The sequence below is a fragment of the Palaemon carinicauda genome, chromosome 34, assembly GCF_036898095.1.
Source record: "Palaemon carinicauda isolate YSFRI2023 chromosome 34, ASM3689809v2, whole genome shotgun sequence".
NCBI classification, from domain to species: Eukaryota; Metazoa; Arthropoda; class Malacostraca; order Decapoda; family Palaemonidae; genus Palaemon; species Palaemon carinicauda.
In genome coordinates, this window is record NC_090758.1 from 15,703,908 (window position 1) to 15,718,130 (window position 14,223).

The window sequence follows — 14,223 nt, forward strand, 5'->3', positions numbered from 1 at the left end:
TCAAATTAATTCCAAAAGCTAGCTAAGCTAATGATAAAACTTCCTGAATAGCGAAAGCTAAACTCTAGAGCAAATACATCACCAAATCGTGAGCAAAAACTCCAGAATCAACAGCGTATCCATGTAGGTCTAGCCGGAGGCACGACAGAGGAAAAATTGAGGTGGTGTTGACAAGAAGTACTGGAGTACCTGACCACAGATGGCGCTGTGGTGTTCACCCCCACCTGTATAGCGATCGCTGGCGTATCCCGACCGTAGATTTCTGTCGGCAACAGAGTTGACAGCTACATGATTATCGGGTAAGATTAATATTGAAAAAGACTGACATTCCTCTGGAACTTGTTTCTAAAAAGTAAATTTTCTTTTCAGAATCAAGATTAAAGTCTTTATTTTCTATGTACATTATTCTTTTATTATTGTAAATAAACTCTATATTCATTATTGTAATTACTACCATAATGATCTGCAATCTTAGAAATAAAATGTCTATTTTATTCCATGTGCGTCTCTCTCCACTCCTATTCTTTATCAAGAAATATACGATTGTTATAGTTTCATTTACCCCTTTTTTCCCTGAAAAATGATAAGAATAATATATGTAATTATGTTATATGCTCACTTATGCCTTGATAATATTCCTATTCAAATATTAACCTTTGTCCTGTCTCCGAGACCAGATCGATCTCTCCTCCAGGGAGAGTAGTAAATGTTATTTACTTACCTATGCTTGATAATATTCCTACCCGAATATTAACCTTAGTCTTGTCTCCGAGTCCAGCGTGAACTCTCCGCAGGGTGAGTAACTCTTCAATGATCGCTTCGAGATGTTCCTATTGTCCACCAGGACTTCCCTGCCAGGGGGGCAGGAAGCTAGTTCATCAGAGAATCTCTGGTAAGGACATGTTCTATAATACTGTTCGAAGCCCTTGGCACTTGCATTAAAAAGGGGAAAAATTCCACGATACATTAATTCTCTGGTACACTTCCATCAGGACGTCATGGCTTGAGCCCAAAAAACGGATTTTGAGCGAAGCGAAAAATCTATTTTTGGGTGAGATAGCCATGACGTCCTGATGGACCCTCCCGTCTATTCTAGTTCAGCCTTTCAGGCTCCGCCTTGAACTACTGTATCGCAGAGATTGGTAGGAGCTGAGCTCAGGATGAGGACGGACGTGACGTCATTTAGCAAGGGCGCCCGTTTGTTTACGTCTCGAGTACCAAAAAGTAGCCACGGATGAGTGTAACTGTGGAACGGCTTCTCAGTTACTCAGCCACCTCTCCATATCGAAGTGTTAACTCTATATGGGGTGTAGATAGCTATGTGGCGTGTTAATACATGCGTCCCCTGTTGATATACGATATCCTAGAGGGAAACCTTTAGGGTACTCGCACCAGAAGTTAGAATTCTGTGATAACCTTTAGTTTAATTCTCTGGGAATATCCACAGTCGTTAAATATACCCTAGGAAGCTACTGAAGGAACCTTCCATCAGGACGTCATGGCTATCTCACCCAAAAATAGATTTTTCGCTTCGCTCAAAATCAGTTATATATTTAATATATATATATATATATATATATATATATATATATATATATATATATATATATATATATATATATATATACTGTATTTATAAACATATATATATGTATATACATACATACATATATATATATATATATATATATATATATATATATATATATATATATATATATATATATATACTGTATATAGATACTGTATAGACTATAGATATATATATATATATATATATATATATATATATATATGTATATATATATATATATATATATATATATATATATATATATATATATATATATATATATATATATATATATATATATATATATATATACATATATATATATATATATATATATATAGACAGATATAAATACATAGATATATATATATATATATATATATATATATATATATATATATATATATATATATATATATATATATATATATATATATATATATAGATAGATAGATAGATAGATAGATATATGTATATCTATCTATCTATCTATCTAACTACATGTATATATATATATATATATATATATATATATATATATATATATATATATATATATATATATATATATATATATATAGATAGATAGATAGATAGATAGATAGATAGATAGATATATGTCTATCTATCTATCTATCTATCTATCTATATATATATATATATATATATATATATATATATATATATATATATATATATATTATATATATATATATATATATATATATTATATATATATATATATATATATATATATATATATTACAATAAGTATTTACTTTCATTGAAAATAAGCATCATTTTCTAAGAAAACAAGCTTTTTTATATGGAGAACCAATTATTTTTAAAAGAAAGCTTTTTCTGTCCATAACTATAATAAACTCTCTCCTTCCCTATACAGTATCTCTGAGACGCATAATAAATCCTTTACTATCTTAATCATAAAGAAATTATTTGTAATTTACTTTTGTGGTTTCTGATATAGCCAGGATAACCGGGGAGCTTGCCCCCGGTTTAGGATAGTTACCTGGTTAGGTTTGTGATCTAGGTAGGGAGATGGGCGGGGCAGGCAAGCCCTGGCTAGGCCTGTAAGCTGGGAACAACTAGGTTAGGTTAAGTAGGGTGTGATTAGGTTTTGTTCTTTTTTTAATGAGTCCCAAAATTTATATTTTCGGTCTGGAAAAACTCTTCTAACGGAAAAACAAATTTACCTCATAGTGAATATCGTGTTTTCAATGAAATTTGACTTTATTTCAGTCGTTAATAGTTCTGTTTTCACTGTTTTCCCCACCCAGAGACCCCAGTTCCCAACTGGGTGCCCCCAGGATGAGGGAATAACGCGAGAATAGTTTATTTGCCAAGAAAATAACAGTCAAATTCATTGAAAGCACATTATTTACTACAGGAAAAAACGGTTTTCTTCTATTGGAAAAGTTTTTCCCGACAGGAGTTATAAAGAAACCAATGGGTACATGTGTGCGATTTTGAGTTTAAGATGTGGGGGTTACGCAATATATCTTATATATGGAATATTTTCAGTATTCTACTAATTACCATGGTAGGTTACTTACCTTAAAATCCTTGTATGGGCCCATGTTGAGTGTTGACTGCTGACATAAGCACCTCTTAAGTTCCATCCCTGTAGGTCTATTTCCTAGCCTACAACACTTATTAAAGTTATAGGCTTAATGATTAATTCGATTATATACTATATAACAGCCTGTATTTAATGTTTACTTCGAGTATATACTATATAACAGCCTATATTTTCTTATATTAACACAATTCACGGGGAAAATTAGTTTATAGGTTCCTTACGACACTTCCAGTCTTTTGAGTAATTCAATAGAGAACAGATTCATTTGTTTACATTCTGTGTAAGGGAAATTTTAGAAAATCAAATGAATGATAAATGAATAATATATTTTGGAATTTTAAAAGTGTGTGCTGGTCTTTACATATTAATATTAATTTATTATCTAATTTTATAAAATGATATGTAATAATAAAATTATAAACAATTTAGAAAATCAAATTAATGTACAGTACATTTTGGACTTTAAAAATTGTGTGTTGGTCTTTAGATATTGATATTAATTTATTATCTAATTTTATAAAATGATATATATTAATAAAATTATAAATATATACTCATTGGTATATAGATCAGACAAAAAAATATCTATGAATGAAATCTTGAGTGATAAATTTCAAAGATTTTTTTTTTCTTTAACATCTTAAAATTTTGGATGTGATTCTCGACAGAAAAATTTACATTAGAAAAATTTATTCTGTATATTTCTTCTTCCATTCAATAAGATTGGCTTATTGAGAAAGATTTTTGGGAAACAATATATTCTGAAGAAGTGATTTAATTCTTTCATTCTACCATGTTTTGAGTATTGTTCTCCTGTCTGGTCTTCAGCTGCTGATTCTCATCTTAATTTGTTGGACAAGAGCTTGTTATATATTAAATATCTTATTCATAATCTAGATATTAATCTCTAGCACCGTCATTCAATTAGTTCACTTCGTTCGTTATGCATTTTGCATAAGATTTTTCACAATTCTGATCATCCTTTACATTCAGATCTTCCCGGACAGTTCCATCCTGTTCGTAATACTAGATATGTAGTTAATTCTAATAGTCAGGCCCTCTTCACCATAAGGCTCAATACTACGCATTATTCTAGAAGTTTTATTCCAGCTATGGGCAGGCTATGGAATGATCTTCTTAATCGAGTAGTTGAATTAGTGGGACTACAAAATTTCTAACTTCCAGTGAATGTTTTTATGTTAAACATTATTATTATTATTATTATTATTATTATTATTATTATTATTATTATTATTATTATTATTATTATTATTATCATTATTATTATTATTATTATTATTATTATTATTATTATTATTATTATTATTATTATTATTATTATTATTATTATTATTTACTTACTTACTAAGCTATAATTAACCCTAGTTGGAAAACCAAGATGCTATAAGCCCAAGGACTCCAACAGGGTAAATAGCCCAGTGAGAACAGGAAATAAGGGAATAAATAAACTACAAGGGAATTAATGAAAAATCTATATAAAATATTCTAAGAACAGTAACGACATTAAGATAAATATTTCATACACATATTCTATTAAAAAAAAAAACTTTTACAAAACAAGAGGAAGAGAAATAAAATAGAATAATGTACCCGAGTGTACCCTGAAGCAAGAGAACTCTACCCCAAGACAGTGGAAGACCATAGGTACAGAGACTATGGCACTACCCAAGACTAGAGAACGATGGTTTGATTTTGGAGTGTCCTTCTCATAGAAGAGCTGCTTATCATAGCTAAAGAGTCTCTTATATCCTTACCTTGAGGAAAGCAGCCACTGAACAATTACAGTGCAGTGACTCCCTGAGTGAAGAACTGTTTGGTAATCTCAGTGTTGTCAGGTGTATGAGGACAGAGGAGAATCTGTAAAGAATAGGCCAGACTACTCGGTGTATGTATAGGCAAAGAAAAAATGAGCCGTAACGAGAGAGAAGGATCCAATGTAGTCTAGTCTGGTCAGTCAAAGGACCTAAAAACTCTAAAAGTTATATAGGTCTACATTGTATATTTGAAAATAATATACAGGAACTTTCGCACTCTTTACAAAGTGACTTTTCACCTGAGGAATAAAAAAAAAGTTTCACAATGTTTCAAAGGTAAATTAAAAACATATGACAATATACAAGATAAAATTAATTGAAATAAATAAAACTTATACCTACTCTCCGGTAACTAGATAATTTTAGCAGCTCTAAAGGTTTTAAAAAACATTTCTAAAAATCTTATTAGTAATAATGTCGTCTTCCTGATGAAAAGATTTAGTACTATCAATTACTAAGTCTTTATAGATTATTTTGGTTTAATTATAAACAATTTTTATGGATAGGCTAGATAGAAAGAAACATATATCAATATTTAATAAACTTAATCATACTGAAAATGTTGAGAGAGAGAGAGAGAGAGAGAGAGAGAGAGAGAGAGAGAGAGAGAGAGAGAGAGAGAGAGAGAGAGAGAGAGAGAGAGAGAGAGAGAGAGAGAGAGAGTTAAATAAGACTCATTTTAAAGCTTTAGGTTTGCGTTTAAAGCTCGTGTGTATTGCCAGTGAGTTAGAAACACTTTAAAATTTATGAAAGAAATGTCCTTCGATTTACTCAGCATTGTAGATATCTTGTCAGTAGATTACTGAGTATAGACTTTATATAAAGCTTAGAAAAAACAAATAAATTCAACTACAATACGTGGAATAATTTATTAAGATTGTTTATTAAAGTAAGAATTGAGTTTAAAATATTATAGTAACCCATTCAAGTTATCTGAACCGGACGTCCAAAATATCTAAAAGAACTCCTATATATTTTCCAGCCAGCAAATCATGTTGATTTTAATATATTTAAAATAATGATAATAATAATAATAATAATAATAATAATGATAATAATAATAATAATAATAATAATAATAATGATGATAATAATAATAATAATAATAATAAAAACGCCCACTTCTTCCTGATGCCCAAAATATCTAAAAGAACTGCTTTATATTTTCCAGCCAGCAAATCATGTTGATTTTAATATAATAATAATAATAATGATAATAATAATGATAATAATAATAATAATAATAATAATAATAATAATAATAATAATAATAATAATAATAATAATAATAATAATAATAATAATAAAAACGCCCACTTCTTCCTGAACTCCACTTCGTGACGTCACAGAGTCACCAACGTCCGTAAGAAAAGTATTACACCATTTTACCAAGTCGTCATTTTCACGTGACTTCTTAGTAAGAAAAATTCATTACAGGCATGAAAATCATCCTGTAATATTCAGATCACCTCTTCTGCCTGTAGTTTCGAGACCTGCACTGCCTGTAGTTGTAATAAGAAGGTGAGTAAATGAAGGAAATGTGTGATATGGCCTTTGTTTATGTAGGTCAGCTGATCGGGCTGCTTACGATAACACTTATTATTTTTGTTTCCTAGTTCTTCATTTTGGTTTTATATAGATGGAATTACAGGCTGGTAGGCCTACTGTAGGATTTTAGTGAGAGAAACAATATATTTCTTTAACTTGAAGGTTAAATTTGTGAATTTTAACCCGTAGATGAGATAGGCCTTAGACTTCGCCTGTTTGTATAGGCCTGGGTGACTTGTCTAATGTTTAAATATATTTAGGAATAAAAAACTATTGGTATCTACGAATTGTTTTTATAATGATTTTTATGTCAAATTTGTCACTATAAATAGTTACATTTAAATTTTGATTTTACCTTAATTTGTGGGAGCCTTTGTATAACAGCGGCCAGTGCCTCCCGTGCGCGTAAAAATGGAGGTAATATTTCGGTAGAGTCCCATCCAGGGCCATTACCGCTTTTTTCGCGAGGGCACGGTGAAGAAAAAACCATTAGATTTCGGTAACATTTCAATAGAGGCTAATACTCAGCCGTGTGCCGTGGATTCGCAAAAAGAAAAACGGTTTCATTGTAGTGTATTACAGGGCGATGTAACCTAGGAAAAAAACTACTGTTTCTTACAGAAAAAATTACGCTCTTCAAAAATGACACTCGTTTCCGTCGCAAATGAATAGTTTCAGAAATATATATACATCTATATCCTACGATAATGGGGGACCCCCAGTGGGAACTCGGGGTTTTGGGTGGGGAAAAAATACTGGGGAAACGATATATAATAGTTTTCCTATAGTAAATAACGGGAATTAACCGAATTTGATGTTCATTTCAATCGGAAACAAACAGATCAACCAGTTCGGATAACTTTGATTTGCACGGTGTCACTTCTCTTTCGAACGAACGATAACTTTAGCAACGTCACCAATAATACACAGTGTTACCAACGTTGACGTATGGTACACAGAGTTACCAACGGCACGCTGACATTACTAAAGATAGTAATGATAGATATTTCCATACGTATTTTAAATAATTTCTCCATATAAGTTTTACTCAATATATAAAAAGTACAAAAAGGGCACAGAACCTAACAAACCCTCCTAACCTAGCTTAGTAGTATGACAGGTCACAAAATAACATTTGATCTACATCGGATGTTGGCAGCACTGGTTACTGTATTCTTTCATGACACAATCTTTGTAACGGCGCCTCCAAAGTTTATCCAGATATATTGTTTTGAATTTTCCTCCGGTTATTATAATTTCAAGAAGGTAATGTATAGAGAAGAAAAGGCTTGTTTTACGTTTATATATCGATTCCCCAGTATGTTTTCCCCACCCAAAACCCCGAGTTCCCACTGGGGGTCCCCCATTATTGGAGGATATAGATGTAATTATATTTCTGAGACTATTAATTTGCGACGGGAATGAGTGTCATTTTCGAAGAGAGCGTAATTTTTTCTATAAGAAAAAGTAGTTGTTTTCCTAGGTTACATTGCCCTGTAATACACTACAATGAAACTGATTTTTTTTTGTTACACTTGCATTTGTAGGTTCCTTTGTATGTCAGTGGCCAGTTCCTCCCATGCGCATAGAAATGGAGGCCATTACCGCTTACCAGTACATAGGAGCTTTATGTTTTCCTTTTTTTGCGAGCGCACGGTGAAGAAAAAACCATTAGATTTCAGTAACATTTCAATAGAGGCTAATACTCAGCCGTGGGCCGTGGACTCTCAAAAAGAAAAACTTCAAGCTCCTATGTACTGGCAAGTGGGAATAGTGCTAAGTAGAATTCTACCGTAATGTTACCAAAATGGACACCAACTAATCTAAACTTCCCCAGGGTGTATGTATGATAGCGGCCACCTGTATGTTTGATTACGGCTAATGTAGAATACAGCAGCGTAAGGCGGGTCGCAGGGGGCGTTAGCCCCCTCCCCCCAATCCCCCTCTGTTAGGAAAATAGTTAAGGACATGTCTTGTAGATTAGGTTAAGGGGTAAATTTCAAGTTAATTGATGTCAATTTTTAATGAACGTGTGAGGAACTGGCTGCTGATATACAGTACAAAGGCTCCACTTCCCCAGGCAACCTAACCTACAAGCTGTGTCCTTACACTGTCGCATTCTAAGTGAGCCGTCATCGTACATGCAGGTGGCCGCTATCATACATACACCCCCATTTGGGTGTACTTTGATCATTAAAATTTCAACCAATCGCCATGAAAACTCTTAAAATCTCTCGACCCATTTGCCATCACTCCTGGTAAAATTTTAACTATGGACTGAACATTTTCACTAGAAAAATAATGTTTTCCTGTAGTGAATGTTGTAAATGTGCTTTCACTGAATTTAAACTTATTTTCATGAGCAAATGAACCAAAAATCCGTTAGACCATCTAAGAAGGGGGATTATTTCTTTTTTTTTTAGAAATCTAATGATATTTTCTCCGCCATGCGCTCGCTCCGCTTACGAAAATAGAAAAACATCGACCTCCTATGTACTTGCAAGCGGTACATGCTGAGTTACGCACTCTAACCCCATTGATTATTATTTCTTAGATAATTAAGTTTTTATTTGCAGTGAAAATTATTGTGATTATCTAAGAAAATGGACGTTTTTCCTAGAGGAAACGCCTCTCTTTTAGTAAAAAAGCCCTTTCCTTCTGTATTATTATTATTATTATTAAATGCTAAGCTACAACCCTAGTAGGAAAAGCAGGATGCTATAAGCCCAGGGGCCCCAGCAGGGAAAGTAGCTTAGTGAGGATAGGAAACAAGGAAAAATAAAATATCTTAAGAACAGCGACGACATTAAAATAAATATTTCCCATACAAACTATAAAAACTTTTAACAGAACGAGAAGAAGAGAAATTAGATAGAATAGTGTGCCTGAGTGTACCCTCAAGCAAGAGAATTCAGACCCAAGACAGTGGAAGACCATGGTACAGAGGCTATGACCTATTATAAAACCAATAATGTTCAGTTGAAGATTCATATTTAAGGTTACAGCCTAGATACAGTCTATTAAATTTCTTATTCCTGATCTAGATATTAATTTTTGGCACCATCGTTCAATTAGTTTATTATGCTGAATGTTGCATAAGATTTTTCATAACTCTGACCTTCCTTTACATTCAGATCTTCCTGGACAATTCCATCCTGTTCGTAATACTAGGCAGGCAGTTAATTCTAATAGCCAGGCCTTCTCCATCATGAGGCTCAATACTACACAGTACTCTAGAAGTTTTATTCCAGCTGTTACCAAGTTGTGGAAGGATCTTCCTAATCGGGTAGTTTAATCAGTAGAACATCAAAAGTTCAAAGTTGCAGCTAATATTTTTATGTTAAATAGGCTGACGTAAGTCTTTTTATAGTTTATATGTGACATATCTGTTTTGACGTTACGGTTTTTAGAATGATTTATTGTTAATTTGTTCTCATCATTTATTTATTTCCTTTCCTCACAGGGCTATTTTTTCCCTATTGGAGCCCTTGGGCTTGTAGCATCTTGCTTTTCCCACTAGGGTTGTAGCTTGGCTAGTAATAATAATAATATATGGTATACTGACCTAGAAATTCATGGTAATGTTATAGTTCCAGTCAGGACAACATTTTCTAATCAACAAACTTTTTTTTCCCCCATAGAGAAACTCCCTTAGCCCTGCAGTTGAAAGCAATGTAGTATAACTTTACCCTTGCACCGTTTAAGAAATGTGTATGGCGTCCTTAGTCAGTTTAAGTAAATATTGGGTTTCGTGAAGTTTAATTAAAATTATTGAACAGTGCAATAAACAGTTAGTAAAAGATAAGACTTTTATAATGTATTTTGTGGTGGTTTGAATGTTTTTTATAATGATTTATGGCAGAAATCCATAGTTTTTGAGTTAGGGTGTTTTGCGCCTGGCATTATCCTCAGTTCCGTTGGTAACACCTTTAAATACATGGTTTTGAGATTAGGATTATTAAAATTTCATTTAGAGTTTAGTAACGCTTTGAATTGGGTAATCGAGTATTTTAAGCCTTTTTTTCTAGATTACGGACATGGAAAGGTTTTCAGAATCGCAGCCTAAGGGGTCAAGACCCAAACGGCCAGCTCCCCTATATAGTAAAACTCTATAGTAATTGTATGATATTTATATTAAATTTTCCAAACGTTGTTTCCGCCCGTCATCATTACAATAAGTTATTATTATTATTATTATTACTTACTAAGCTACAACCCTAGTTGGAAAAGCAGTATGCTATAAGCCCAGGGGCTCCAACAGGGAAAATAGCTCAGTGCGGAAAGGAAAAAAGGAAAATAAAATATTCTAAGAAGAGTAACAACAATAAATATCTCCTATATAAACTATAAAAACTTTAACAAAACAAGAGGAAGAGAAATAAGATAGGAGAGTGTGCTCGAGTGTACCCTCAAGCAAGAGAACTCTAACCCAAGACAGTGAAAGGCAATGGTACAGAGGCTATGGCACTACCCAAGACTAGAGAACAGTGGTTTGATTTTGGAGTGTCCTTCTCCTAGAAGAGCTGCTTACCATAGCTAAAGAGTCTCTTCTACCCTTACCAAGAGGAAAGTGGCACTGAACAAGTACAGTGCAGTAACCCCTTGGGTGATGAAGAATTGTTTGGTAATCTGTGTTGTCAGGTGTATGAGGATAGAGGAGAATATGTAAAGAATATGCCAGGCTATTCAGTGTGTATGTAGGCAAAGGGAAAATGAACCGTAACCAGAGAGGAGGATCCAATGTAGTACTGTCTGGCCAGTCAAAAGACCCCATAACTCTCTAGCGGTAGTATCTCAACGGGTGGCTGGTGCCCTGGCCAACCTACTACCTACAAACCGTAATCAAAACTGGGTAACAGTAATAAAACACTGTCAAAACAGTGGAGCGTTTGTTATCCAGGACTTCTAGACGCAGAGAATATGCGATTTCTATCTTATTTTGTATGGAGTCTTGAGCAGTGTTCATCGCAATACAAATATCCTTACTTCATTGAGCTAATGATTTATTGGATTTTGCTCTGCCATAGCTTGCTTGTTCACGATTAAACATCTCATCGCTCTTATGTTATGTCAAGCGGAACAATTTTCGCTACGTGTGTTCCTCATGGGCTAGTGTTTTTGGCTTTATTTTAATCATCTAATTTATCTCATAGTTCAATTATACAAACTTAACGAAGGGGCAAATTGTAGGTAGCTTCGTGTTCCTGCCTCTGTTCAAACATGGACTTGGTTTCCATTTCCAATGATCAGACTAGATACATCATACACATGTTTCCACCTTAACCTTTCATTGTTAACATTATTATTATTACCAGCCAAGCTACAACCTTAGTTGGAAAAGCAAGATGCTATAAGCCCAGTGGCTCCAATAGGGAAAAATATCTCATTTACATGTATTTCCTAGTTTCCTTTCCTTACTTGGCTTATAGCATCCTGCTTTTTCAACTAGGGTTGTAGCTTAGCTTATAATGATAGTATGCTAGAATATTTGTTTATATTGTATCGGTATGTGTTTACCCATCTCCTATGTGTTTAACCTAAATTGGATTTAGAGTGGTTGGACTATATCCAATAAGACTCCTAATATAAATACATCACTATAATCAATGCACTGATAGTCTTATTTCTTTCAGGCCTTAATAAACCGTCGGGTGAATTCGAAGCTTGTGGAAGATGGCAGAGAAACCCCCGCCATATAACCCTAATGTTGGTTATGGACCTCCAGGTAAGGGGGGGGGGGTGTAAAGGAAGTTATCGTGTTGATATCCCATTGCCGAATGGGGAATTTAATGCTTAATAAAGATTATGGTAACTCATTGCTCTTTTAGATATTGAAGATCACGATACATGTACAGGATTTCCTACTATGGCGTGATTCCTACCCTCATTTTCTGGCCCTACCTCAATATGGGGATTCAAATCTACTATATTGTGATTCTTACCAAGCTAACAACCAAATAATGTAATGTTCCCCTTCCAAGGTGTTATTACCACCTAAACAGACCAATTAGATAAGCAAAGTGTAAACAAAATGACCGTTTTACCTAACCTAACCTAAAGTGCGTTTTATGGACTTTTCAGTATGTTTTAAAGTAGAATAGATTAAAATAGTGTCAAGACGTATGTTTGATCTATCCTCTTTTGGTAGGAATCGCCTCCTACTCAAAAAATAGGGTAGGAATCACACTATAGTAGAATCCTGATGGTAGGAATCACACTATAGTAGAATCCTGATGGTAGGAATCACACTATAGTAGAATCCTGATGGTAGGAATCACACTATTGTAGTACCATGTGTGAATATCGATGCATGCAGTGCTACTATTTTAGAAAGATACTTTTTCTGTATGTATTTTAAGAGCCTTTTTAGGTACTGTTTTGGTATTCGATCTCAAAAGTCCTGCTTTTGCTTTGGTGTGCGATCTCGCCTTGTAGTAGCAATCTCACTTCACTTCATGGCGAAGCAAGAACCATTAGATTTAAAAAAAAAGGGGGGGGGATTATACCAGGAATAATCATCTAAGAAATAATAAACTATCATTGATGTTAGTGTGCGCAGCTCAACATTACTGTACTGCTTGCCAGTACATACGGAGCTGCTGCTGCTGCTTCTTCTTCTTCGTCGTCTAAAGTTTTCCCGCTATGCAGGGTCGCTATTTCTAGAGAGCCGTTTCCAAGTTGTTCTATCTCCGATGTCCTCCATTGTGAGATCTTTCTCCTCCATATCTGCTGTTACACACTCCATCCACCTTTTCTTTGGTCTCCCCCTCCCCCTCCTACCAGGGACATCCATATCCAGCATCCTCCTCCTAACATACTCCTGGTCTCTCCTCATTACGTGCCAAAACCAGTGTAGTCTCTTTTCTTGGATTTTCTTTGACACCTCTGTAACCTTTGTTGTTCCCCTTATCCAGCCTCGTGATCCCAGCCATCCATCTTAGCATTTTCATCTCTGCAACATTCATTTTCTTCTCAAAGATCTCTTTCATGGGCCAGGTCTCTGCACCATATGTCATGGCAGGTGTCACTACAGTTTTATGTACCTTTCCCTTTAAGTTTATCCTTCGATCACACGGCACTCCCGACACACTTTTCAATTATTCCATCCAGCTTGAATTCTACTGTTTACTTGCATTTGGAGTTCTGCTGTTTCCTCCACATATGACCCTAGGTACTTGAATTTTTCTTCCCTCTTTACTATTTCACCCTGCAAATGTATATCATTTAATTGGTTCTGCGGGTTGCAACACACAGACTCTGTTTTTGTTCTACTGATCTTTAGCCCTCAACTCTCCAATTCCTCTCTCCAGCTTCCCCTCCAATCCTTCTCTGGTTTCATCACACGGAACTATATCATCTGTAAACGGCATGGTCCATGGTGATGGTTCCCTCACTCTTTCAGTAATTACATCCATTACTATATTAAACAAATAGGGGCTTAATGACGACCCTTGGTGTAACCCAACTCCCACTTCAAACATCTCGGTAAAACCAACACTCGTTCTTATTTGTGTGCCTGCTGCTTCATACGTATTTCTCTGGTGTTCCCCTCTCTCTCAAACATCTCCATATCTCCTGCCGTGGAACTCTATCATAAGCCTGCTCTCAAGTCAATAAATACTATATGTAATTCCTTTTGTCCTTCTCTATATTTTTCCATCAACTGCCTT

The 14,223-nt window shown here is 34.2% G+C and overlaps 1 protein-coding gene across 2 annotated transcripts in view; it reads left to right on the top strand.

Moving 5' to 3' along the window:
* The first annotated feature begins 6,342 nt into the window (after positions 1 to 6,342).
* The window catches only part of LOC137627095 (membrane protein BRI3-like), a 35,812-nt gene continuing 27,931 nt past the window's right edge, over positions 6,343 to 14,223 (top strand). The window contains exons 1-2 of one of the 2 annotated variants that reach the window (XM_068358108.1): positions 6,343 to 6,526; positions 12,187 to 12,278. In XM_068358108.1, the coding sequence (XP_068214209.1) occupies positions 12,227 to 12,278 (52 nt within the window). In that variant the 5' untranslated portion in view covers positions 6,343 to 6,526; positions 12,187 to 12,226. The remainder of the gene's footprint in view (positions 6,527 to 12,186; positions 12,279 to 14,223) is intronic. The other variant, XM_068358107.1, reaches the window with a different exon arrangement.